Source organism: Nothobranchius furzeri, chromosome 12 (genome assembly GCF_043380555.1).
Source record: "Nothobranchius furzeri strain GRZ-AD chromosome 12, NfurGRZ-RIMD1, whole genome shotgun sequence".
NCBI classification, from domain to species: Eukaryota; Metazoa; Chordata; class Actinopteri; order Cyprinodontiformes; family Nothobranchiidae; genus Nothobranchius; species Nothobranchius furzeri.
The window spans coordinates 49,767,680-49,794,881 of record NC_091752.1 but is presented as its reverse complement, the minus strand read 5'-3'; the positions used below and the strand labels follow the sequence as shown (position 1 = coordinate 49,794,881).

General features: G+C 45.6%; 1 protein-coding gene across 1 annotated transcript; it reads left to right on the top strand.

The window, feature by feature from the left end:
* Positions 1-8,340: 8,340 nt before the first annotated feature.
* On the top strand, positions 8,341-26,844 carry LOC107376707 (cytoglobin 2). Its single transcript, XM_015945968.3, has 4 exons — positions 8,341-8,597; positions 8,694-8,842; positions 21,964-22,195; positions 26,090-26,844. Exons 2-4 carry the CDS (start codon positions 8,694-8,696, stop codon positions 26,252-26,254), a joined length of 546 nt encoding a protein of 181 aa, XP_015801454.1. The 5' UTR covers positions 8,341-8,597; the 3' UTR covers positions 26,255-26,844.
* The last annotated feature ends 358 nt before the right edge of the window (positions 26,845-27,202 follow it).

The window sequence follows — 27,202 nt, the reverse complement described above, 5'->3', positions numbered from 1 at the left end:
TAGACCCACAGATAGCGTCTGTATGCAGTTTGATAAATAACAGCTCATAGCTTATCTGCAAACCAAATTCTTTTATCCAGAACGCACCTCTCTGAAGATACGGAGATTCTGATTCATCATCTCATATTCACATATAGTTTTCAGAAACCCATCTTTTAGTTCCATCCACTCACAGGATAATAGTTTAAACCATTTGTCAAGTCTTAATTGTTTGTAAAATAAATTCTTATTTGTTTGCCAACACTGACTGGTTCTTGAATCATAAACGAAGTGTGAATGATACCTTAATAATTAAAAGAATCCTAGAACCTTCTAATTAATCATCCTAAGACCAAGCAAGGTGATAATCTATAATTAATAGAGTATTACAGCTATTGGTCACAAGTAATGAGAATAGAAACAAATAGCTTTTAAAGCAATTTATTTAGCCCGCAGTACTCTACTATTTTCCATTACATGTGGCTACATCGTAGCTCATCACCATCAGTGTGTGAATGTGTGTGTGAATGGGTGAATGATACACTATAGTGTCACTTTGGAGTCCTCTGACACTGTGTCACGAACTCCTCCCGCTGACTTCATTCCAATCATTCCTGCCACCAACGTGGCGGCTGACGTCATCACGCCGACACTACTTAAGGAAGTGCCGGCGTTTCATTCATTGCTCAGTCATCGTTCTCACCAGACTTTGTTCCGAGTCTCCAGGCTTACAAGCCCTCTAAACCTTCAAACTAAACCTTCAGGAGATAACCACGCTGGTTATTTCCATCACTCCGCGTCTGGGCAACAGATCCTCTCAGTCACGCTTCAGATCTGCCAACGAACCTGACAGGATGGCTGAGCCCCTAGTTGACCCAGCGGAGTTCGCGCGTCTGCGTGTTGAAGTGGCTCAACAGCGCGCAACCTTGGATCAGCATATGGCAGAGATGAACCAGCTCTGTGCCGTAGCTGATCGCCAAGCCACTAAGATTGAGTCGCTCACCGAGCTAGTTCTCCAGCTGACCACCGCTCTGCAACGACAAACCACACCCCTCACCGACAGGATGGAACCACGCCTCAGCCTTCCAGAGAAGTGGGATGGAACCAGGGGATCCCCGGAGGGCATGCTGGCGACCCTGGCCATGAATTCGAGTGCCAGCCGGCTCGCTACCCCACATCCTGCTCTCGTGTCGCCCTGTTGACCTCACTGCTGACAGGTCGAGCCGGTGAATGGGCGGCAGCTCTCTACAATCAGAAATCTCCTGCCTGCAATGACTATGAGATTTTTGTAAAGGAGATGAAAAAGACTTTTGTGCACCCCAGCAGCGAGGTCTCGGACGACACTCGGCTGCTTCAGCTCCGCCAGGGCCCCCAGACGGTGGCTCATCACACCTCTCGCTTCCGGACAACAGCCGCTCGGTTGAGGTGGGATGACGCCGCCCTAAAGGCCGTTTACCTGGAGGGATTGTCACCGAGAATCGGGGAGGGCATGATCGGGCACGAGGCCCCAACCTCCCTGGACATGGCAGTAGATCTGGCTCTCCAACTGGACCGCTGCATCCTGAACCGGCCGAGCACCATGTCAGCCCCCGTACACACCAGGAAGTCACCCCGCCGGCCAGCTCACCAACCGACGGAGGAGCCGATGCAGCTCGGACATCTTCCCCCTGAGGAACGGGCATGGTGCTATCAGGAGGGAAGATGCGCTTACTGTGGGGATTTGGGTCACCATCGTGGCACGTGCCCCAAACGACCGGGAAACGGTCCCTCCGGGTCGGAGTAGGGGCTGACCCGCCCGGAGTCTCCACTTTTCCGGCTCCACACCGAACCACTCTCCCGGTCTCCCTCCACCTGGACCAAGGCCTGACCAGACTGGAGGCACTTATAGACACTGGGGCTGCGGAGTGTTTTATCGATCACGGACTGGTTACTCGGCTCAAGATACCCCTCACCGCCCTCGACCGACCCATTCCCGTGACCTCTGTGGACGGACGGCCCATCATGCCATACCCCCTCACCCACGAACCCAGGGTCTCCACAAGACTATTGACCAACACCTGGAGACCCTCCACTTCCTGGTCATCCAGGCTCCGGCTACGCCACTCATCCTGGGTCATTCCTGGTTCTGCCGTCATGAGCCTCACATCTCCTGGTCCACCAGTAAGGTCCTGGCCTGGGGCACGGATTGCCATAACCACCGGGGCTCCCCTGCACCTCGGACTGGAGCAGCCCCTCCCACAGACGTAGACCTGACGCTCGTCCCTCCTCATTACCACGACCTCGCTCAGGTCTTCGCCAAAGAATCCACTACCAGGTTACCTCCTCATCGACCCTACGACCTGGAGATCAGGCTCCAGCCCGGCACCCCCCCCCCCCCTCGGGGTCGCCTGTTCTCCCTCTCTCCGGCAGAGACCCGGGCTATGGACAATTATATAACTGATGCCCTCCAGAAGGGATTCATCTGTCCCTCAACATCCCCCAGGGCCGCGGGGTTTTTCTTTGTAAAGAAGAAGGAGGGGGATCTCTGGCCCTGTATTGACTATCGAGGGTTAAACAAAATAAGGATCCGGGACCGTCACCCTCTCCCTCTCATGGGCACCGCCCTGGACGCCATCACACAAGCTGCTGTATTTACTGAACTGGACCTGTGCAGCGCTTACAACCTCATCCGTATTAAGGAAGGTGAGGAGTGGAAGACTTTTATCACGCCCACCGGCCACTATGAATATCTGGTGATGCCTTTTGGCCTCTGCAACAGCCCCGCCGTCTTCCAGCAGTTCATTACAGATGTGCTGAGAGACATGTTGGGTCGCTGGGTCTTTGTTTATCTAGATGACATCCTCATCTACTCCCGCACGGCCGAAGAGCACATCCGGCATGTTCGTGCTGTTCTGTCCCGCCTCCTGGATCATGGACTGTACTGCAAACTGGAGAAGTGTGTGTTTCACCAGGAGTCCACCTCCTTCCTGGGTTTTACCATCTCCTCCCGGGGCCTGAAGATGGACCCCCAGAAGGTTCAGGCAGTAGCTCAATGGCCTCTACCCACGACCCTGAAGCAGCTGCAGAGCTTCCTGGGTTTCTCGAACTTTTATCTGAGGTTATACGCAATTTCAGTTCCCGGGACCCAGACTCTAAGCTCCACCCATGTGCTTACTTCTCCCGGAAGTTTACCCCCACACAGCAGAACTACAGGGTCGGCGACAGAGAGCTGCTGGCTATAAAATGGGCTCTGGAGGAATGGAGGCAGTGGCTCCTGGGGACCACCGATCCCTTTCTGATCTGGACCGACCACCAGAATCTCATTCATCTACAGACTGCCCGCCAGCTCAACCCTCGTCAGGCTCGGTGGGCCCTCTTTTTCAAGCCGTACCACTTCCACATCGCCTACCGGCCCGGCTCCAAGAACCTCAAGGCGGACGCTCTCTCTCAGCGTTTCGCACCAGATGCCGGCCCCCCGGAGCCTCGGACCATTCTACCGACTCAACGCTTCCTGGCCTCCCTCCAATGGCCGTTGGAGCAGTCCATACGGGCAGCACTTCCTGGCGATCCTGCGCCGCCGGAGACTCCACCGAACCGTCTCTACATTCCCGCCTCCTGCCGACAAGAGGCGCTCACGTGGGGGCATTGTTCGCGGCTCGCGGGACATCAAGGACAAGCCCGTACCCTCCAGTTCCTCCGCCGGGCTCTCTGGTGGCCGTCCATGAGGAAGGACATCCGCGAGTTCGCCGCTGCATGTGATGTGTGTGCTTGCTCCAAGTCCTCCAACCGACCCGGCGCTGGAGAGTTACAGCCTCTCCCTGTGTTCAAGCGGCCGTGGTCACACATCGGGCTGGACTTTGTCACAGGACTGCCGGCGGTCGACCACCTGGACACTATATTGACTATCACGGACCGTTTCTCCAAGGCCGTGCACTTAATGGCCCTGGCCGGCCTCCCCACTGCCAAGAGGACAGCCAAACTGCTCCTGGAACAGGTGGTGCGGCTCCATGGTTTCCTTCAGGACGTGGTTTCCGACCGAGGACCCCAGTTCGTCTCACGCTTCTGGAAAGCGTTCTGTCGCCTGGTCGGTGCTTCCACCAGCCTGTCCTCTGGGTATCATCCGCAGACAAATGGTCAGACAGAGAGAGCTAACCAGCAGCTTGAATGCTACCTGCGCTGCTTCGCTTTGTCCCAGCCGACCACCTGGCCCCGCTTTCTCCTGTGGGCGGAGCTGTCACACAACCTCCAGACCTCCTCTGCCACAAGTCTGTCTCCCTTCGAGACCTGTTACGGGTACCAGCCTCCTCTGTTTGACCATCAGGTGCCCGAGGTGGAGGTCCCTGCTGCCCAGACGCTGGTCCGCCGCTGTCGGCTCGCCTGGATCCGGGCCCGTGCGGCCATCACCCGGGCCAACACGGAGTATGCCCGTCAGCATCACCGCCGCCACCGGCCTGGCCCCGTCTTCCGGTCTGGTGACCAGGTGTGGCTCTCCTCCGCTAACCTGAGGATGCCGGCTGGCTCCCGGAAGCTCACTCCTCGCTTTCTGGGTCCATTCCCTGTCCTCAGGGTCATCAATCCACTCACCTACCATCTGCGCCTCCCGGCTGCTCTCCGGATCCACCCGGTCTTTCACATCTCCCAGCTTAAGCCGGTGAGCTCCTCTCCTCTCCACCCTCCGCCGGCCCGGGTGCCTCCTCCCCGCGGGGTTGAGGCGGATCGCACCTACACGGTCCGCAGGATTCTGGACGCTCGCCGCCGGGGACGTGGTTGGCAGTACCTCGTGGATTGGGAGGGGTACGGCCCTGAGGAACGCTCTTGGGAGCCCACGAGCTCGTTTGTCGACCCTACCCTGCTGACTGACTTCTGGGCCCGCCGTCCTGGGACTTCGGGAGCCGTCCCTAGAGGGGAGGGGTCCTGTCATGAACTCCTCCCGCTGACTTCATTCCAATCATTCCTGCCACCAACGTGGCGGCTGACGTCATCACGCCGACACTACTTAAGGAAGTGCCGGCGTTTCATTCATTGCTCAGTCATCGTTCTCACCAGACTTTGTTCCGAGTCTCCAGGCTTACAAGTCCTCTAAACCTTCAAACTAAACCTTCAGGAGATAACCACGCCGGTTATTTCCATCACTCCGCGTCTGGGCAACAGATCCTCTCAGTCACGCTTCAGATCTGCCAACGAACCTGACACACTGAAAGGTGCTATTAAAATGTGGGTCATTTATCATTATCATGATTGGTTTCTAAACAAACAATCCGTCTTGCTCCTGAGGACCTCCACCTCTCTAAAGTTCACACTCTCTGAAATTAGCATTAAAATTCAAACTTTTGCCTTAAACAGACTAAAATATTTTTTTTATTAAATGCTTCACTCACGCTAGCGTTTGCTTACAATTTGTGTTGCTATAAGCTAATTGGAAGAATGCTGACAAGAAATGGCTCATGTCGCCACCTACTGTACCGGAGTGGAACAAACTTCATTTAAAATTTCGGTTTTCTGACGTCCATGTAAACTAGGACAAAGGCTCCCGTTTAATTACTTTAGATTGACCTATGGATTGACTTAGGTGCACATGTAAAAGCACTGAGTGTTCTTCAGCTTCTCCTTTATTTCCCCTCGCCCCATTTTTTGTTTGACAGGTGCTGTACGCACATGCCTATACCAAATCTGATCTGCCCTGAGGAGCAGCTGTCTGTTTAAAATAACCACAATGTGACCCAACAATATCTGGAGTAGACTCTCAGTCTGGCTACCCAACATATTAGTAATTTTCTATTGCAGAGGCAACCAGGAGGCATTCTGTCCAAACAGCTGGACCACCTGAGATGACTCTTTTTGATTCAAAGGAGCAGAGGCTGCACTTAAAGCCCCCCTGGATGAGGGAGCTATTCGCTTTAGCCATCTTCTGAAGACAGCTTTCGTGATTCTGGTGTGTGAGTGTATTTTTGTGCTAATGTGAGTCTCTCTGCGGGGGGTGTTCCTGACTTGGTCCATCCTGCTCCTGTAGCTTATTCTCTTAACAGCAGTTTCGGAGCTGTAGGACAACCACTCTCTGCTCCTCCTGTTTGTGCTTTTGGCAAAATTACTGTGTCTGCCTTCCCTTGACTTCATTAATGCTCCCACGTCCAACTCCATCGTCTGCAGTCTTTTCAGAGAGAACACTCCAAACCACACTTCCTCCACGTTGTTCCCTGCAGCTCCAGCATCCTCTGGACTCCACCAGCTTGCCCCAGTCTTCTCTGCTCTCATTTCTCCATCCTGAGATTGAGAGACTCACCACACACCCAGCAGCCTCTTAGGAGACTCTGTTTTCTCTCCCCTAACTCCCACACACTACCAGAAGTGATCTAGTAACAGTGCAGCCTCAGTCGTACATTGCTTTGGTGAGAACTTTGCAGGGAAAACCGTTTCTGCACCTGGTTCCAAGCATGATTCCGAATTGAGTCAGGAAGCACAACAAAATAGAACTTCTGGGAAATTTCAGAGAGGGAGAAAAGTGACCAGGAGAAACGATGGCTCGGTCTTTTCAGCTGTTGTGTCCCCATACAAAAACGGGCCTTTCGGGGCTTTGCTAAGATTTCAGCATATGGCGACTAATTAGACAGTGACTGATGTCACTGATCAACACCAAAAGACACCCACGGACATTCAAATCAAATCAAACTTTATTTATATAGCATGTTTCATGCAAAGCAAGCAACACAAAGTGCTTAACAGATACAAATGACCCATATAACCCACATTCCCTCCCTTTCCCACACTTTAAACAATTATGACAGTTTCACCTTAAAATCCACAAACCATTCCCAGGCACACACACACACACACTCATAAGCATAACACATTAAAAGACCACAGTAAACACTAGGCTGAACCCAGAATGGACAGGTAAATAAGACACGCCATCAATGGAGCCATCCGCCTCGACAGCAGCAGATCCATGGCAGCAGCCAAGAAACCAATCCAGGGCGCCCTGGGAGGGAGGGTGGCAACCGCCACCACTACCTGGGCACTACCCAAGGAGCGCCCCAGCCGCTGCCACCGACCACTGGTCCCGAGGCAGAGGGCTCCACAGAGCAAACACTGGAAGGATTCAAATATGTAGCATGTAAAATCACAAGAGCTAACACGGATAGTAAAATATCCAATAACATTATTAACATTAAAAGTTTTGTTCTGTTAAAGTACGCCTTAAATGACTCCATTTTGAAAACCGGGGGAGTGGCTGTGTTGTGGGCGGATTTCCATTGCATTTTTCTGTGTTGGAAATTTACTATCCACAATTTTAAAGCAGCATTAGTGCAGCTTATTTTGTTTTTCATGCACTCTTTGGTGATGTCTGCCGATATCCTTTCCTACTGAGTTACAACCAATCAGCAATCACAAGTCCCATTTAGTGATTCTACCAGGCCATTTCCGAAAACGTACCCCAGTTCGGGTACTGTGTTAGTTCCTGAAATGCCTGGAAAAGGGTCTTTTTGAGCCGACCCATTGAAATGGAGATACATGCATACGGCAAAGATCCGGTAAAGTTACCCTGAATGTCTAGTAGTGGATACGGGCCTTAAGGATCACAGTCTTTCATTCATGTTTAAATTTCTGCGATAGCCGAGGGGTGGAACGTAGAAGGACTAGTTATGGACTTCTTTTTAACCACAATTTTAAGCTCCAATCTATTGGTCTATCTCTTGGTCCAATGACAAGAGACTCACGCCCAACTAGGAGAAAACATTCACCCTGTAATAAGGGTAAATATTAAGCATTCGTGTGTAATGACTGACCATCAATAGCTCAGCTGCTGTTTCTGAAAACAAAGCTGCTTTTGCTGAGATATTTGCACATTTTTCCACAAGTGGGCGTGTGTCACCCGGAAGTCCTTCTTGTTCCGAGTTTGACTCGCTATCAAGAAGCGTGTCAATGTTTAACACAGGTCTGTTCGCTAGGTCACCTCACATCTCCTCACGTTTAGCTTCGGTTGCATAACGATTGCTTTGCTGCGTTTTATTTGATGGTACATTCCTAGATTCCTGGCTAAAACGTCCCACCTTTTATGGCACAACTATGTAAATATATATGTGTTTGTTTTGAACTGACACAACACAAGTGAGATTTTGCCTTCCCACTGAGAACAACTGCCACCATACAGCTGGAGAGTGCATGTGTGGGTGTATCGAGGGTATATGCTCATGAAACCTGTAAACTAATGAAAAACGGACTGAAAACACACCAACATAATCTGGTCCCTGGGCTAGCACAGAATGTGCTGCTTTATCTTATTTAAAAACACCCTCTGATAGTATTACTATGATATTATGTTCACGCTCTTAGGCTGCACGCATGGCTTATCTGGCGCACCTACTGGGGATTTATGTCTAATCTCATCAATTTTTTCATCAAATAACACCTCCAAAAAGGTAAGGTGGTTGAGTGGGGCTGGGGGTGGAGGGTAAGGAGGGGACATGTAAAAGAGAGCTCCACAGAGAGGCTCCTCCTCGTTCGCTTGTGTTTTCTCAACCGGTTTCTCACTCACACTCTCGCTCAGCTGAGATTCAGAGAGCAGAGCTCCTCACGGAGTGGCAACGACCAAACTGAGTCTCATCTTTTCTCACTTAGAGAGAGGTTCGGAAAGGAAAAAGGTAGAAATTGTGCTTATTCTGGGGGAGGGGCACTGTCATCAGCCCTGCCTGCCTGCCTGCTGCATGTGCTCAGCTCACTACACACTGTGTTTCCAGATGGAGAGGAAGCAGGGAGAGGTGGACCACCTGGAGCTGGAGCTGGACAGACCGATCCCTCTGACTGACAAGGAGAGGGTGATGATCCAGGACTCGTGGGCTAAAGTCTACCAGAACTGTGAGGATGTCGGAGTGGCCATCCTGATCAGGTATTAAAATCAGCAGTTTGTAGTTTTGGATCTCAGATTTTAATCATATATATATATATATATATATATATATATATATATATATATATATATATATATATATATATTGCATTTATTCACATTTGACCCTTCACTTTTAGTTGATCAAATTTGAGCTCAGTGATAGCCATGCACCTGCTGCTCGTCAGTCCCTGGATGACCTAATTTCCCTGTAAAATGAAAAGATTTATATCTGAGTCAGGCCAGAGTCCAAATTATGGGATGTTCTACCCCAGAGTTCTGCGCAAGATAAAGTTGAATAAGCTTGTTGCTCTGATCCCTCTGTTTTCCTGATCCATCCATCATATGACAGAGGTAGATAATATTCAGACCTCTCAGAGAGCAGGTCGTGTTTTCATTCGCCCTCCAACAGCGTGAGTCCATCAGTGGGAATATTGAGTCTCCCAGGAAAACAAAAACAGGCTTGTTGCTTTTGGAGGATTCCTGCACACGCTGGTTAAATGTGAACACCGATATCTGTGAAGAGGAGATGTTGCAAAAGTCAACCATCTGCAGGGATGATGTGTAAAGCCTTTGACAGTTTTTCATGTGTGACGAGATTCACAGCACGACACGGCGCGCCTTAATAATCCCATTTGATTGCACGAGGTTAAACGTGAGCGAGGGTGAGTGGAGAGCGGTATGCATGTGCATTCATCACAGATGGCTGAATAACAGGATTCAGCTGCAGCACATTCATGAAATGTTGTCAGAGGAGAAGAAATTTGGATCCATTTCCACTTTTCTACTTCTAAACAGACTTCACAGCCGTCAGGTCTCCATCGTGGCTCTGGGAACATTTCCGTTCGGCAGTAAAAATAGAACCTGTCACTCTGTAGAGCCTCAATGCTAACGCTAATCCTTCAAATTCACAGTCATTTTTAGAGGGGGGCAAACAGATAAGATCCACAGGAGCAAATCAAAACACTCCCTCTCTGAAATTAGAAACTGTCTTCCAATTCTGCTCTTCAATTATTCTGGAAATAAGATAAGGAAGGATTAGGAGTCCACTGACCACAAAAAATTCTAATTAGGCTATTTATATGCAACCACAGGTCACGCAATTACGAGACAGATTGATTAAACACTGTCGTTCCTCATTAGTTTGCAGAAAAACAAGGGACAGGTGTGCTCCAGCGTTTCCTGAAGCCCTCAGAAGTCACACTAACTTCTCCCCACTGCACATGTCCAACTCCTGATATGAGCTTCAGATCCCACAGAAAAGCAATGGTTCCATGAAAGCCAGAAATGAGATGTTTTGGCCCTTTTCTCAGACGGTGTGAAGGGCGAGTTCCTATTGGTTCCTCTGTAATTCACTACAATACCTCAGAGGGTCAAGCAGAGGTGTGACTAAAGAAAACTTCTTTCAATTATTTGCTTTCAGAAATAGCAAAAAGAGTTTGTAATCTGGACCCACAGCTGAGAAGAGAAGGTAGTCGCAGTCTCGTGCAGAAACCAGATGTGCACGTGGACGCCTTAAGAAGAAGAAGAAAATATCATTTCTATAGCGCCTCTCAAGATAAAAATCACGAGGTGCTTCACAAAAACAAAAAATTTTAAAATATAAACAAGAATTTAGAAAATGTTTAAAAATATATTTAAAATGAGCAGAAAATAGACAATTGTGATTAAAAAGTGTTGAGAGAGAGAGAGAGAGAGAGAGAGAGAGAGAGAGAGAGAGAGAGAGAGAGAGAGAGAGAGAGAGAGAGAGAGAGAGAGAGAGAGAGAGAGAGAGAGAGAGAATAGGAAGGAGGGAAATCAGTGGATCCGCTGCTACAGCTGTGGCTGCTTAATGAGCAGCGGCGTTCAGTTCTGCAACTCAACATTTTATTAACAGTTTCTAATGAATATTAAGTGTGTTTTAAAGTCAAGACAGTTATCGCAGGACTCAATTTAGAGTCACCAATTAGCCTAATGTGCATGCTTTTGGGCCAAGAGGGAAACTCAAAGCAAACACACGTTCATGCATTCACACACACACACACACACACACACACACACACACACACACACACACACACACACGCACACACACACACACACACACACACGCACACACGCACGCACACACACACACACTCACATTCATGCATTCACATACATGCACGCACACACACACACACACACACACATGCACACACACACATTCATGCATTCACATACACGCACACACACACAAGCACACACATTCATGCATTCACACCCACACACACACAAATATATGAGGAATGTGCAAACTCCACCCTGACTAGATTCAAACCAGATCAAGCCCTGCTCTGAAGCAACACTAACCACCACATCAACGGGCAGCATTACATCACAGTAAGGAGTTAAAGAAAATACTTCAGGCAAGAACATCTGGTCCACCTAAAGTAATAAAAAATAAACTATCTTTAACCTCATGACCCAAAAAAAGAGGGGGAGAAAACCAAAACAAGGGCATTTTATTCCATTCAGTTGGAGCCATAAGTGTTATAATAATACTAATAATAATAATAGTAAAAATAATAATGCTTAGATATTTGTATTTTAAGGTAATTATAAGGCAAGTTCATACTTTGTTCCCAGACTTTATTTTTTTTATAAATTATATATTCCTTGCATGTATCTGACCTTCTGGTATTTTTGCCATTTCAGAATTTTTTTTTTTGCATAAACCTTATACATAGACTGATGGGCTAACGGCTAGTATAATTTTTTTATAATTAAAGTTTTTGTTATTTTCAGAACTTTTATAAAGTACAAGAACATACAAAAACTAAAGAAAGCACGCAGGCTTGTGCACCCCCCCCCCCCCCCCCCCTTCCTTTCCTGGGTACCAACGATTCTAAGAGGTTCGGGTTCAGCTATTACAGCTACATAGACCAGTAGCCATATTTAATTCGGAGTCAGCTAGGAATCCAAATCCAGGCAGTGCGGCATTAGATTTCAAAGTTTTATGTAACATTTTTCAATGTTCCCCAAAAGCTGTTCCAGTCTGTGTCCTTGTCCCCTTTCAGGTTGCTGAGCATGGCCTCATAAGCAGCTGTTTCCACCATCGCCGCAATCCATTCATCAATCCCAGGGCGCACTTTAGTCTTCCAATGTCTTAATATAATCCTGGATGCTGTAACTAGTCCGACCGTAATGATGCAGAAGGTTCCTCTTGAAACATTTGGTATTTGGGATCTGTCTCCCAGTAAGCATAGATCCGGGGTCTGAGGGACCTCTATGCCAGACCAAGCACCCAGGATTTCCAGGACATCAGTCCAAAGGGGTAAAACCATAGAGCATTCCCAAAAACAATGTAGAAATGTCCCTATTTCACTGTTAATTTCCAACACAAATAATTTGGCATTAGTTTCATTTTATGTAACCTGGAAGGAGTATGGTAGTATCTATGCAACACCTTGTACTGTATAAATTTACTTCTAGCCTCTTTCACATATTTACCACTGTCTGATAAGACATTCAGCCATTTTTCATTTGTGTATTCTGTTTCTAAGTCCCACTGCCAAAGTAGTTTAATGCCTAAAGACTCCCCACTTAAACCATGATTAAACAGTTTATAAAACACCGAAGCAGTGTGGCGATCACGTGGCATTTTAATATCACCTAAAATATCATTCTCAGGAACGTCCTTAAATTTAGAAGTCACACAATGTCTCATTTGGAGGTACGGCTAGTATGATTTTAGCCAAGTCAAAAGGGAACCGCTGCCATCCTAAAACAACTCCAGTTGATCCAAGCACATAGCACTTTGTAAAATGGTACATTTCCAACTTCACCTTTTACAGTTCCTGTAGCACTTTCATTTTGCTTCTGATGGAGATGTTTATATATATAAATAACTAGAGAACTTCAATAATGAAAGATGAATTTGATGGTGGTGTAAAGGTTTTCAAAGGTACAATTGAAAATCGTTTTACAGGAGTGATGCTGAAAACCCAGTTTTTGCATTTATTACATCAAGACTGGATTACTGTAATTCATTACTCTCAGGAAGTCCACAGAATGTAGTCAAAAGTCTTCAACTTGTCCAAAATGCTGCAGCTAGAGTTCTGATGAGAATTAAAAAGAGATCATATCTCTCCTGTCTTAGCTTCCCTACATTGGCTACCTGTTAAATTCAGAATAGATTTTAAGATCCTCCTTCTCGCATATAAAGCTCTTAATAATCAAGCTCCATCATACATCAGTGATCTGATTGTTCCATACGTTCCTAACCGAGCACTTCGCTCTCAGACTGCAGGTTTACTGGTGGTTCCCAGAATATCTAAAATTAGGATGGGAGGCAGATCTTGTAGCTATCAGGCTCCTCTCTTGTGGAACAAAGAGGGTTGTAGTCATTTATTTTGATTCATTCAGCTTTAAACTAATGTGTTTGAAGGTGTGGAAACTATTGTTAATGATCATTTCTGATTAGTTTTCCTGCATTAGCTTGATACAAAATAGACGGTGAAACTCTCGGATTTGAAAGGTCTGACAGATCTACGTCCCACTGTTACTTAACCATCACGGACTCACCCATCTTGACTCGCGGTGGAGGCTGTTGTTGTTTAACATGCAGCAAAAAGCAAAATACGTAAGCTAACTGTTAGCATTAGCCACTCAAACACTTGGCAGAAGCTCCTCCAGGCTTGAGTTATTTGTGGAGATAAAACATCAATGTTGCAGAGTAAGTGGTACAGTAATGTTGCTGTTATTAAATCAGAGGCGAGATGTCCAAATATCAGGAAATAAGACACCAAATCCTGCCATCTGCTGCCACCCTTCGCTGCGGCAAACTTGTCCGTGCTGATCAATGACAATTCTGGGCTTTTTTTTGCCCCACATATGGTTTGCAAGACATTCATTCCTACCAGAGACAACTGCAAAAGTGTTGATTAAATCCAGGGAGCAGACATTGAGGTGGTGGATACAACAACCCAGATGCTCTGTATATGAAGGGCCAAAGCTGCCTCCACCTCCTGAGGAGGCTGAGGTCCTTTGGAGTTAATTCCCAGCTGCTAAAATCCTTTAACCACTCTGTGGTTGGCTCTGTTATCCCCTCTGCTGTGGTCTGTTGAGGTACAGGCAGCTCTGACTGGGACAGGAAGAGGCTGAACAAGCTAGTTCACAAAGCTAGTTCGGTTCTGAGCTGCCCACTGGATTCAGTTGAGAAGATGTGTGAAAGGATGATGCTGGGGAAGATAACTCCATTAAAAAATACTCCCACCCACTGCATTCCACTGTGGAGACCATGGACAGCTCCTTCACAGGCAGACGTAAACATCCAAGATGTAAAACAGAACGCTACCGTAGGTCATTCATCCCCTCTACAGGGTGTAGAACTCCTCAGTTTAACTGGTACTGGCATTATCCTGGTACACAAAAACATCAATGCAATACTCAGTATGTGTTCAATACTTGTTAAATACCAGATTTACATAGTGTGTTTCTGTCTTTTGCAGTATGCTGAATTATGTTGAAACCCAAGTTTGTCCTTTATTATTCCTGGCTTTTAATGGTCAAAGGTTACAATTCTAGACTACTGCTTGTGTGTATAAACATGTACCTTTGTTATTATTCATCCATCCATCCATTTTCATCCGCTTATTCGGGGTCGGGTCGCGGGGGCAGTAGCCTAAGGCGAGAGGCCCAGACTTCCCTCTCCCCAGCCACTTGAGCCAGCTCCTCCGGGGGAATCCCAAGGCGTTTCCTGGCCAGGTGAGAGACATAGTCCCTCCACCGTGTCCTGGGTCTACCTTTAGGTTCCCTCCCGGTTGGACGTGCCCGGAAAACCTCACCAGGGCGGCGCCCAGGAATCATCCTGACCATCAAAGGCATCTCCTACCATCTTTATGCAGATGACATCCAACTGTACATCTCCTTTAAGCCTCATGAGATGTCTAAGCTGCTGCTGTTACACACCTGCTTAGGCTCTATCAAAACCTGGATGGCTGGGAGCTTTCTTCAGCTGAATGAAGATAAGACTGAGATCCTCATCTGTGCCCAAGACAAGCTGGTTCCCAAAGTCAGAGACTCTCTTGGTCAGCTTGCTTCCCACACCAAACCTTTCGTCAGGAATCTTGGCGTGACCTTTGACCCAGCTCTCACCCTGGATTCTCAAGCCAGTTTTCTTGTTCACTCTTCCTTCTTCCATCTCAGGAACATTGCTAAGCTGAGTCCCATTCTGTCCCGCTCTGAACTTGAGACAGTTATCCACACTGTCAGGGACTTGCATAAACCAGCCAGCAGAGCACGGATGATTTTCTTTACATGTTAATTTATTACTTTTTTTCTTTTCTCCAAAGAGGGTTCCAGCCAGCAATTAACATTACATGACAATGGATGTAGAAACAAAGTAACCCAAACTCAGGATCTGACTACAGACATGTACAAAAAATAACCTCCTACAGACACAACAGGATCAACTTAAATAGTGGCTGATCAGACCACTGCCAACACAATAGGGTGGGAGACATCAGTAAACAAAGAACATAAATAAACTACTGCTAACAAATTCATACTAATCAGTCCATTCTGTTTGAGTTACTTCAAATGAAAACATATTACTATCAAAACCCAACTATTATTTACAAAAGAGAATAACTAAATACATAAACACAGGAATCTTCTCCCTTGAGTTGGTATGAACCAATGGTGCTGATTAGGCCAAGTGATCTGCTACAGCTGCTCCAACTCCAAGGCCACTGGCAACTCAAAGAAAACATATTAATCATACAAACCCCTACAGACTAAAACCGATGAGTAACTGAATGTGTGCAATTCATACAGTCACCCAAACAGTCAATCCATGGAAACAAACACCTTTGTTCAAAATAAAACATTAACAGTTATTTGCTTGAAGTGTGGCAGCAGGGCAGCTGTCACAGTCCCCCCTCCTTAAGAAGCTACCCCGCTCCAGCGGGAAAGATAATCAGCAGTCATATTAGCCTTGCCTGGGACATGCTGTACCAAAAAGCGAAAGGGTTGCAGTGCAAGGGCCCACCGAGTAACACGGCTGTTTGTGTCCCTCATACGATGCAGCCATTGCAGAGCTTTATGGTCTGTCTGCAAGGTGAATTCTCTGCCAAGCAGGTAAAACTTCAAAGAGTTCAAGGCCCATTTAATGGCCAAGGCCTTCTTCTCCACCGTTGAATATTTCACCTCCCTAGGGAACAACTTACGGCTAATAAAAGCCACTGGATGAAGATTCTCATGACCTTGGAGGAGGACTGCACCAATACCTCTGTCAGAGGCATCCGTCTGCAAAACAAACTGTTCATCAAAGTCAGGACATTTGAGGACAGACTCCTTACCAAGAGCATGTTGCATGTCTCGATACGCTGCCATGGCCTTCTCTGTCCACTGGATGACATTGGGATACTTTGATCCCGTCATGTCCGTGAGTAGAGCAGCCCTAGATGAAAAGTGGGGAATAAATCGGTGGTAATAACCTGCCAACCCCAGAAATGACCTGAGTTGCTTCTTGTTTCTGGGTGTTTGACAGGACTCGAGAGCTTGTACTTTAGCGACTAGGGGCTTAACAACCCCATCACCTACTCGAAACCCCAGGTACTCTACCTCACGGCGGGCCAACACGCATTTGGAGGGGTTCACCGTGAGCCCAGCATCTCGGAGGCGACTCAGAATGGATTGTAGGTGCTTCATGTGATCCTCCCATGACCTACTGAAGATAACAATGTCATCTAAATAAGCACATGCATAGTCTTCACAACCTCTCAGAACCTCATCCATTAGCCGCTGAAATGTAGCAGGTGCCCCATGCAACCCAAACGGCAAAACTGCAAACTTAAACAGGCCCCATGGGGTCCGGAAGGCAGTGAATTCCCTTGACTCCTGGGAAAGTGGCACTTGCCAATAACCTTTACACAAGTCAAGGGTACTCAGGAACATGGATTTTCCCAATCTGTTAATCACATCATCAATACGTGGTGTGGGGTAGGCATCAAACTTTGATACCGAATTCAGATACCTGAAGTCAATGCAAAAGCGTATTCCCCCCTCCTTCTTAGGGACCAGAACCACAGGATTACACCACTCACTCTTGGAGTCTTCAATAATACCAAGGGACTGCATCAGTTCCACTTCTGCCTTAAGGGAACCCAGGAGACGCTCAGGGATTCTATAGCTCATGCGTTTAGCAACTGCATCCCGTTTTAACACAATGTTGTGTTCAAGAATGTCTGTGCGCCCTGGATACTCAGCAAAAACTTGAGGGTGACACACCATTTTTATCTGGTTTTGCTGTTCCATGGTCAGGTGACTAAGATTACAAACTGTAGAGGATGGAGAGGGCATGTACTGGTCATCAACATCCTCCTCCTCTGCTACTGCTCGGATCAACATCACACCTGCTCCTGTTACAGAACGGGGTGTCCATTCCTTAAGCAGATTCACATGCAGCACTCTCTTCGAACGGGACCTACAAGGGTCACATACCTCGTACGTGGTAGGCCCAAGCCGTTTCACCACCTCATACGGCCCCTGCCATTTAGCCAGAAGCTTACTTTCATGGGTTGGCAACATGACTAGGACCTTCTGCCCTGGTAGAAAGTCCCTTTCCCATGCAGACTTGTCATACCAACGCTTCTGGTACCTTTGGGCTTCAGCCAGATGCTGCTGAGCTAAAGTTGTCATTTTCAGTAACCTCTCTCTCATCTGCAAAACATAAGAGATCACATTAACAGGCCCCTCCCCTCTCTCCTCCCCAGTCCAGGTCTCTTTCAATAAAGCCAGAGGTCCCCACACCTCATGCCCATACAAAAGTTCAAAAGGAGAGAAGCCTGTTGAGGCTTGGGGTACCTCCCTGTAGGCGAAGAGAAGGTAAGGCAACCATTGATCCCAGTCAGAACCAGTTTCATCAACGAACTTCCGCAGCATTTGTTTTAGAGTCTGGTTAAATCGTTCGGTTAAACCATCAGTCTGGGGATGATAAGGGGTAGTTCGGATCCCCTTGATCCCCAGTAGTTGGTACACCTGCTGCAATAAAGTAGACATGAAGTTAGTGCCCTGATCAGTCACAATTTCACGAGGGAAACCCACCCGTGAGAACAGCTGCACCAAGGAAAGAGCCACTGCTTTTGCTTTCATCGTCTTTAGAGGAAATACCTCAGGGTATCTGGTTGCATAGTCTGTAATTACCAACATATAGCGATAACCCGTCTTACTCTTCTCAAGGGGTCCCACCATATCCATTCCCAGACGCTCAAAAGGAGTGTTGATAAGAGGAAGTGGTTGCAATGGTACCTTTGGAGGGCATTGGTTGGATGCTAGTTGACACTCAGGACATGTTTTACAAAATTGGGCAACATCGGACCTCAGACCAGGCCAGTAGAAATGGCGTTTAATACGGGCCCATGTCTTCTGCTTCCCCAGGTGGCCAGCCCAAGGAATAGCATGACCCAATTCCAGCACCATCTCTCGTGCCTCTTGTGGGACCACCAGCTGCCTCTGTACTCCTTGTTGCCGATACAAAATGTCATCCTGTAAAACATACTCAGCACAGCCCTTGTGCTCACCACTCTCATCTCCCCGGGCCCTCTGAATGAGTTCAGATAGTTCAGGATCATCTTGCTGCATCTGGGCCATCCTTGAAGGCATTGTGAAACCCTGTGGTACCTCTATCAGGTCCTCCTTAGACATCCTCGCAGTATGTAGAAACTTCTCCCGCCTCCGCTGCTGACGGGACTTGCGTAGTTTCCCAGGCTGCACATCCAGCTCAGCGTCGAAGAAGGGCAGCGCATTAAGAGGCAGAAGTGTCTCCTCCTTCTGCCTCACCTGAGAGCGAGTAACCACAGCACAGTTCAATGGAGCCTGAATCAAGTCAAACAGGATTGGTAAGTCACTACCCAACACCACTGGAAAAGGAAGGCTGTTTAACACTCCAACTCTCAGCAAATGAACTTGTCCTTGAACGTTGATATACAGGTCGGCAGTAGGATACCTCCGCTTATCACCGTGCACACATTGGATAGGAATGGTGTCTAACACATTAACAAGGGAATGCGGGACCAGGGTTCTTTCCACTAGTGTCTGAACACTACCGGTGTCAATCAAAGCTTCCACACTCCTCCCATTTACTTCCACTTTGGTAACTTGTAATGGTAGAGCACCCTTTAGGTTTTCCTTTCCTTTTGCTGGAACAACACACAGTTGAGTGGTTTTAGCAGTGTTCTTGGGGCACATAGGTTTAGTATGACCTGGCAGTCCGCACAAATAGCAGATAGGTTCTTTATATTGTTTAGGAAACACCCCATCTGGGCGAAGGTCCCTCGAGGGACCCTTACCTGCCGTAGCCATTGCTGATTGGAAATGAGGTTGTCCATATGGGGTTCTCCGATTATCCTTCTCTTTGGAAGTCTTCCAAGCAGTGTAACTCCAGGGTTGTCCTTTTCGTCTTGCTGCGACAAACACCTCTGCTAATGAAGCAGCCTTGGACGCAGATGGAGGGTCATGTTCCCGAACCCAAACCTGAAGCTCAGGGGACAGCATACGAAGAAACTGCTCTAAAACAATCATTTCGCCAATGTCTTTAACAGTTTTACCTTGGGGGTGGATCCATTTGTCATAGAGCTCTTTTAGCCTGACATAGCTCTTTAGGAGTCTCACCTACTTCAACCTCTGTCGAGCGGAATCTCTGTCGATAAGTCTCTGGGTTGATATCATATTTCCTGAGAATAGCTCCCTTAACAGACTCGTAGTCACGTACCTCCTCAATGTCCATGTGCACATAGGCACTCCTGGCTTTCCCAGTGAGTAGTGGTACAAGGTGGAAAACCCAGTCAGCCATCGGCCAATTACAGGATGCGGCAATCCTCTCAAAAGTAATCAGGAAATGTTCAATGTCATCAGTGTCTGTTAACTTTTCCAGTCTAGGCTCTGAGAAGGAACGACACTGACCTGGAGAGCTGATGGTCTTGAGACCCTCGGCCACCTGTTCCTCGTCGCCTTGCTCCAGCTCCTCAGAATCAGATTTCCTGAGAGGGTGTGGCTGTAGCTCCTCTTGCAGATGCCGAAATTGTTGCTGAAGCTCCTGGAACCTCCGATCCTGACGTCGTGCCTCTTCCATCAACATGTGATTCTGGGCCGTCTGTTGGCTCATGTGTGCCTGAAGTATCCCAACAAGATCTGTTAACGTTGGCTCCCGGGATCCTTCCGCTTCCACAACTGCAGGGCCAGCAGCCCCCTCATCTTCAGAACCATCCGACTGCTTTTCCGGTCCAGCTGGCTCCAAAGGCTCCACAGGTCGTCTGCCCCTGCCTCGCTGCATGGTTTCTTCCCTGGGTCTCACTAATTCAACACGTACTCATGGCTAGCAAAATCCCACCTCTGCCACCACTTGTCAGGGACTTGCATAAACCAGCCAGCAGAGCACGGATGATTTTCTTGACATGTTAGTTTATTACTTTTTTTCTTTTCTCCAAAGAGGGTTCCAGCCAGCAATTAACATTACATGACAATGGATGTAGAAACAAAGTAACCCAAACTCAGGATCTGACTACAGACATGTACAAAAAATAACCTCCTACAGACACAACATGATCAACTTAAATAGTGGCTGATCAGACCACTGCCAACACAATAGGGTGGGAGACATCAGTAAACAAAGAACATAAATAAACTACTGCTAACAAATTCATACTAATCAGTCCATTCTGTTTGAGTTACTTCAAATGAAAACATATTACTATCAAAACCCAACTATTATTTACAAAAGACAATAACTAAATACATAAACACAGGAATCTTCTCCCTTGAGTTGGTATGATCCAATGGTGCTGATTAGGCCAAGTGATCTGCTACAGCTGCTCCAACTCCAAGGCCACTGGCAACTCAAAGAAAACATATTAATCATACAAACCCCTACAGACTAAAACCGATGAGTAACTGAATGTGTGCACTTCATACAGTCACCCAAACAGTCAATCCATGGAAACAAACACCTTTGTTCAAAATAAAACATTAACAGTTATTTGCTTGAAGTGTGGCAGCAGGGCAGCTGTCACACACACCTTCATCTCCTCACGCTTAGACTACTGTAACTCTCTTTTCACGTGTCTGAGCAGAACCTCCCTGAACCGTCTACAGGTGGTTCAGAATGCCTGTGCTCGGCTTCTGACCAAGTCCTCCAAACACACCCACATCACCCCGCTTCTCCTCCAGCTTCACGGGCTGCCAGTCAACTTCAGGGTTCATTTCAAGATCCTGGTTCTGGTCTATAGGGCCTTACATGGACAAGCACCATCTTACATTGGTGATCTTCTTAGTCCCTACACCCCCAGCAGGTCCCTGAGGTCCAGTGATCAAAGCCTACTGGTTGTGCAGCACCAGGCTAAAGACCAAAGGTGACAGATCATTTGCTGCTGTGGCCTCCAGACTCTGGAACTCGCTCCCCCTGAGCCTGAGATCAGTGGACTCAGTGAACTCCTTTAAAAAGCAGCTGAAGACTCACTTGTTCAAGCTGGCTTTTGTATGACCTTCTTCACCACTCTCTCTTTATTCTGCTCTCCCCACCTATTCCACCTTCCTCAGGATCCACTGATTTCCCTCTTTCCTATTCACTCTCTCTCTCTTTCTTAACATTTTTTCTTTTAAATCACAATTGCGTATTCTTGCTCATTTTAAATATATTTTTAAACATTTTCAAAATGCTTTTTTTCTATTTTTACAATTTTTACATTTTTTGTTTTTGTTTTTGTGAAGCGCCTCGTGATTTTTATCTTGAGAGGCGCTATAGAAATGATATTTTCTTCTTTCTTCTTCTTCAGATGCCTGAGCCACCTCAACTGGCTCCTCTCAATGTTATTTGTTATAATTTTTTTCTTCAACTTATTCTCTTAAGTGTTGATGCTGCTGTGACAAGCAAAGTTTTCAGCTGTGGGATCTATAAAGTCTAATCTATTCTAAACGAGTTTCTCACACCTGTAAAACACACTTCTGCAGTTGGATACAGTCTGCATAATCCTGAACAAGAATTTGTAATTTTATTAAGCAGAACTGAATAGTTTAGTCTTCTCTGGTTCAAAGTGAAGGGTGAAAGAAAAAGGGAAGTGTTGGTAGTAAATCTCTCATTTCCCATATCTCTCCTCTTTCAGGCTGTTTGTGAACTTCCCCTCATCTAAGCAGTACTTCAGCCAATTCAAACACATTGAGGACACGAGGGAGCTGGAGCAGAGTTCCCAGCTCAGGAAACATGCTCACAGAATCATGAACGCCATCAACACGCTGGTGGAGAACCTTGACAACTCAGAGAAGATGGCCTCGGTGCTGAAGTTGGTGGGGAAAGCCCACGCACTCAGACACAACGTGGACCCCGTCTACTTTAAGGTAAAGAAAACTGACAGAAGAAGACTTGAAATTTGTTGTAGATAGTTCTTTGGAATTCTTCAATGAGTTGTGACTGGGATTGATAAGCTAACGGCTAGACCAATTGGTTGTCTAGTATTATTTCAATGTCTAAAAATTGTATAAATGCTTACGTGACACTTACTTGTTTAACTCATATTTTCTGTGTTTAATCTGGCAGAAAAGTTTTTATATCATTTCTAGGAGTGATGCTAGCTGTTGCTGCAGCCGCTAACAGCACAAACAATCACAAAATCTTTCTAAATACCAGATTAATATGAAACTGATGACAATGCAAACTAACCACTAAAGCCTGGGGCACACCGGTGGCGGTCGCGCTGTTGTTTTGAATAGAAGCCGTTATAGTTAATGAGAGTGGGCACACGGGAAGCGTCGCGTCCCAGGAGCGCCGAGGCGCTGAGGATAGGCACCAGTTCTATCTCAAGCGGCGCCGTGGGTGTTTACAACACGGTGGAGTACTTTACAACAGACATTACGACGCAGAACAGCTTTACGACACAAACTCGACCGCCGGTACAAACCCAGCCGCAGTTTAGATAACTTTAAAGTACTATTGATCTTAAAATATTAAAATAAATAGCGTACTTACCCATTTTTCAATTTCGAGCCTCACAAAACACGACGGCAAGTCTGATCAAGTATAAATGGAGTCACTTCCCACTTTCTGTTCTCAAGTCCCACGTGATGCTGTGACCACCCTGCAACTTTCCAAGAAGCGCTCAGCAGCGTGTCCTTTGTGGGCACTTGGTTTGTACCGACGGTTGAGTTTGTGTCAAAATCTCCGGCGCGACGTGGCAAGGCTCCGCCTCCGGTGTGCCCCAGGCTTAAGAGTTTTAAGAGTAATCCACTTTAAGCTCGGCTGTGGCCTTTAGCTGTTAAATCAACTCAATAATATCCATTTCCCAAAACTGAGGTTCTTCAAACATTTGAAATCAAAAAAATTAATAACAGTTTTATTTCTAATGTTTGTAACATCAAAACCTTTAAAAGATTGGAAATAATTGCTTTAAAATAAACATTTAAACAGTGATTGGGCAAAAAAATTCATTAAAAGTCACAAATATATGTTTTTTAGTCAAGTAACCTCTCACAAAATGTTACACCAAAGGTCAAACTCTATGTTATTACTCAAGTTTATCTTTTTTTATTAGTGTGAATATTTAAACAGAAGAAATAAATGCAGTAGCTAGATACTAGATGAACCACAGTGGCTCCTAGTGGCTGGCTGTAGCACCCGTTTTAATCCCTTTCATTTTGTTCAATAAAGTTATTTTACTTTTGGTTGACAAAAAATTAAACAAAAAAACTTTATTTTTTTTATTTTGTTATTCTTTGTTTTCCTTCCAAAAGAACAAAACTAGGCAGAGACACTTTCTAGTTATTATCTATACTGCTAGTTTGAATGAAGATGGTTGATCAGAACCACCGTCGCATTAAGAAAATTACCACCGTGTTCTTCTTTTTTTATTGAACATGTAAATCAATAGACAATTTAAAGTATTCAAAAATAATTAAAAAGAAACCCATACATATGTATATGCATATATATTTATGTAGAACATGTTCAATAGACCCTTTTACTACCTACGTCATCAAAAGTTGCGCACGCAGCCTGGCAACGAGAGTGAAGGCTTCCTCATTCACACTCGATACTAAAACAGCGTTTTAAACCCTTTTTTTTTTTAAGTTCTGAGCACATAAAAATGTCGGGTTGTTGCGTGTATGGATTCCAGAATTGCTTCTCTTCAAGCAGTGGACTGAAACTTTACAGAATTCCGAAGGGAGCACATCCATTTCAACAAAATCGGAGGCGTCTGCGGCTGCAGGCCATCAAAAGGAATCAATGAAAACGACTGAAAACACGATCCGCAATGCTCGAGTTTGTAGCGCCCATTTTATATCAGGTAAGGTAATTATGTACTAAGATTACACCAGAAAGCTGGTTAACGTGTGTTCTATTAGATAAAGTAAGTTGCGTTTGCTGGTTTGCAAATGAAATTAATATTTCATTCTAATTCATATGTATTTTCCCACTGCATATTAGTATAAACTGTATTTCTCTAAAAATTAACACGATTGTACTCTGAGCAAGCTAAAAAAAGAAAACTATGCTATACTCACCCTGCCATGCAGGTACAGTTGGCTGTGAAGACGTAGTTCTCTGGTTTGTTTACTATGACCCAAGCCTCGTACATAGCAGTCTTGTGTCCTTGTCTTTGGCTAGGAAGGACTTCTGCCTTCAAGACGCAAAACTCAGAGTCTATGTCGTGATATTTTACTTTCTGTACGTGGCCACAGACAACATAGTTGTATGCATCTAACGACTTGTATGCCCGTAGCTTCTCACGTGTGTACTTACTGGGCCTCTCCACTAAAAACGTATATATATATATATATATATATATATATATATATATATATATATATATATATATATATCAGGCCACTGGATATCTGGCCACGCACCTACATCTTCCACCCATTCCGTAATGCCACAGGGATCCGGGAGTCTGTTGCCATTCATTAAAGTGAGTTTAATAATATAACATTCAAGATTTGCCGGTGATAACCCCGCAGCGTAGCTTGATAAAGCCTGACACAACGCCATTCTCTGTTGCCAAGCTATGCGCGCTTTCTCGCTGACGTCATATTGGTTACTAACAGTAAAAGGGTCTATAGGAAGGGAAAGGAGCTCTGGTAGCTTTTTGTACAGCGCTTTGTGATTTATATCTGTGAAAGGCGCTCTATAAATAAACTTTTACTTCAAATTCAATTCAATTCAATTCAAAAATACTTTATTAATCCCAGAGGGAAATTGATTAACTTACTTACTTATATAACCCCCCCCCCCCCCCCCCCATCAAATTTCAAGAAAGATAAAACAAAAAATATATATTTTCCCTACACTGTCATTGCCATTTTCTTATAACATGTTTTATCCTCAATCACACAAACAAAATTTACATTTTTTAATGTTTCACCCCCACCCCCCCTTCCAATATTCACAGCTCCCAGTTCACCAACAATAGACAATTACAATCAAATGCAACACCCTTACGACTTTTCCTCCTCCTCCATGTAATTAATTAGTATAATTTTTTTATACTTCTCTTTAAACTTATGCAATGAGGGACTTTACTTTAGATCTCCACCTAGCTTATTCCAAACTCTTACACCCGTAACAGAAATACAAAATGACTTTAATGTTGTTCTAAAATATGTATGCCTAAAGTTAAGTCTGTGTCTGAAATTATATACGTTATCTGGTTTTATAAATAGCATTAATAATTTGTTTGGTAATAATTTCCTATGCACTTTAAACATGAACGTCGCTGTATATAGTTGAAGTAAATCTTTAAATTTTAGTATTTTTGAATATATAAGTAACGGATTAGTGTGGTCTCTAAATCTAACATTGTGAACGACTCTCAGGGCTCTTTTCTGTATGATAGACAAGGGTACAATAGATGTTTTATAAGTGTTACCCCATGCCTCTACACAGTATAATAAGATAGGGATAAATCAATGAATAATAAAGGACATGGAGTGATTTATAGTCCAAGTACTGCCGAGCTTTATTCATAATGTAGATGCTTCTCGCAACCTTATCATATACATGTTTAATTTGTGGTTTCCAACTTAATTTATTATCAATTATTATTCCAAGGAACTTATGTTCTGTTACTTGCTCAAATTCACATCCATCTATTTGCAGCTTAACCTCAGTTTTATTAGCCATACCAAACAACATGCATTTTGTTTTTGCTACATTTAATGTAAGCGTATGTTTCTTCCTGGTGTTAAACTCTTCTAAATAAACACATTTACTCTGAGGCCGGATGTGTTTGTCCTCAGATTCTGAGTGGAGTTATTCTAGAAGTCCTGGGTGAGGAATTCCCAGAAGATGTGACACCAGCAGTGGGCTCGGCATGGACCAAACTCCTGGCTACGCTCTGCTGCAGCCTCAAAGCCGTCTACGAGGAGGTGGGCTGGACGCCTCAGTCGGCCTCGACCGGCTGAAACCGTCTCCGCTCAGGCGAACGCTCCTCTGCAGCCGTCAGGAATCCAATGACTGTAATCTGGAAATACAGTTTTATTATAATCTATGATAATCATGGACAATGTAAAGATATATATATATATATATATATATATATATAGAGAGAGAGAGAGAGAGAGAGAGAGATACCAAACTAGGAACAAGTACTGTGCTCTTTTATAGCTACAGCAGTGTGTTTGTGAGAGACAGAGTGTAAAAATAACCTAGCAGCTCCCTTGTGTTTGTTCTCTCGTGAAGATAAACTCACGTGAGACCGGGCTCGGAGGGAAACCTGGGGCTTGGCGAGAGGTCAGAGTTGACTCGGGCGTGCCTTTTTACTGAATGTGTAGAAACTCAACTGTAAGCAGGATCCTTTATAGGCATTGTAACATTTTACAGATGTTTCCTCTGTGTGTGTTTCGTGCACTTTGGTAGATGTTGCGACTACAGAAACATTTCTACATTTTTAAAAGTTACTGGTGAGGACTGTATCCCTCTTTTCCTTCATTAGGAATCACATTTGTATCTGTAATGGAGTATACTTTAAATAAAACGTAGAATACCCTTTTAATCTGCCCTTTTTTACTGTCTCCGTTGGCCTACTGCTCTCCTGCTCCCAGTGCCAGTCAGCAGAACCAAATATAAGTGGCTTAGCCGTCCATGCTTCCCCTTTGTACCCTGATTAGCAGCTTTTTATAGCAGACTGGAGGAACTTTGCACCTACGGTGTTGCAGGAGTCTCTGCAAAATCCCATGTGTTATGTTTTGCTATTTCCCAAGTTTGGAAGGAGCTGAGTGGTTTCCAAAAACCCACGCTGAGAGAAAGATTTTCAGAAGAGCAGCACAGCATGCTCTGTTTACCTCCTCGCCCTGCCAGTGAGATCCGGCCCGCTCCTTGATCCTAGCTAATCCTCTGCCACTAATTCCCCC

Bases quoted from the DNA above. Each gene is read 5' to 3' on its own strand.
- LOC107376707 (XM_015945968.3), top strand. From the start codon at position 8,694: ATGGAGAGGAAGCAGGGAGAGGTGGACCACCTGGAGCTGGAGCTGGAC. The intron at 8,843-21,963 runs GTATTAAAATCA...CTCCTCTTTCAG, and splicing joins GGAGTGGCCATCCTGATCAG to GCTGTTTGTGAACTTCCCCT. The intron at 22,196-26,089 runs GTAAAGAAAACT...GTTTGTCCTCAG, and splicing joins TGGACCCCGTCTACTTTAAG to ATTCTGAGTGGAGTTATTCT.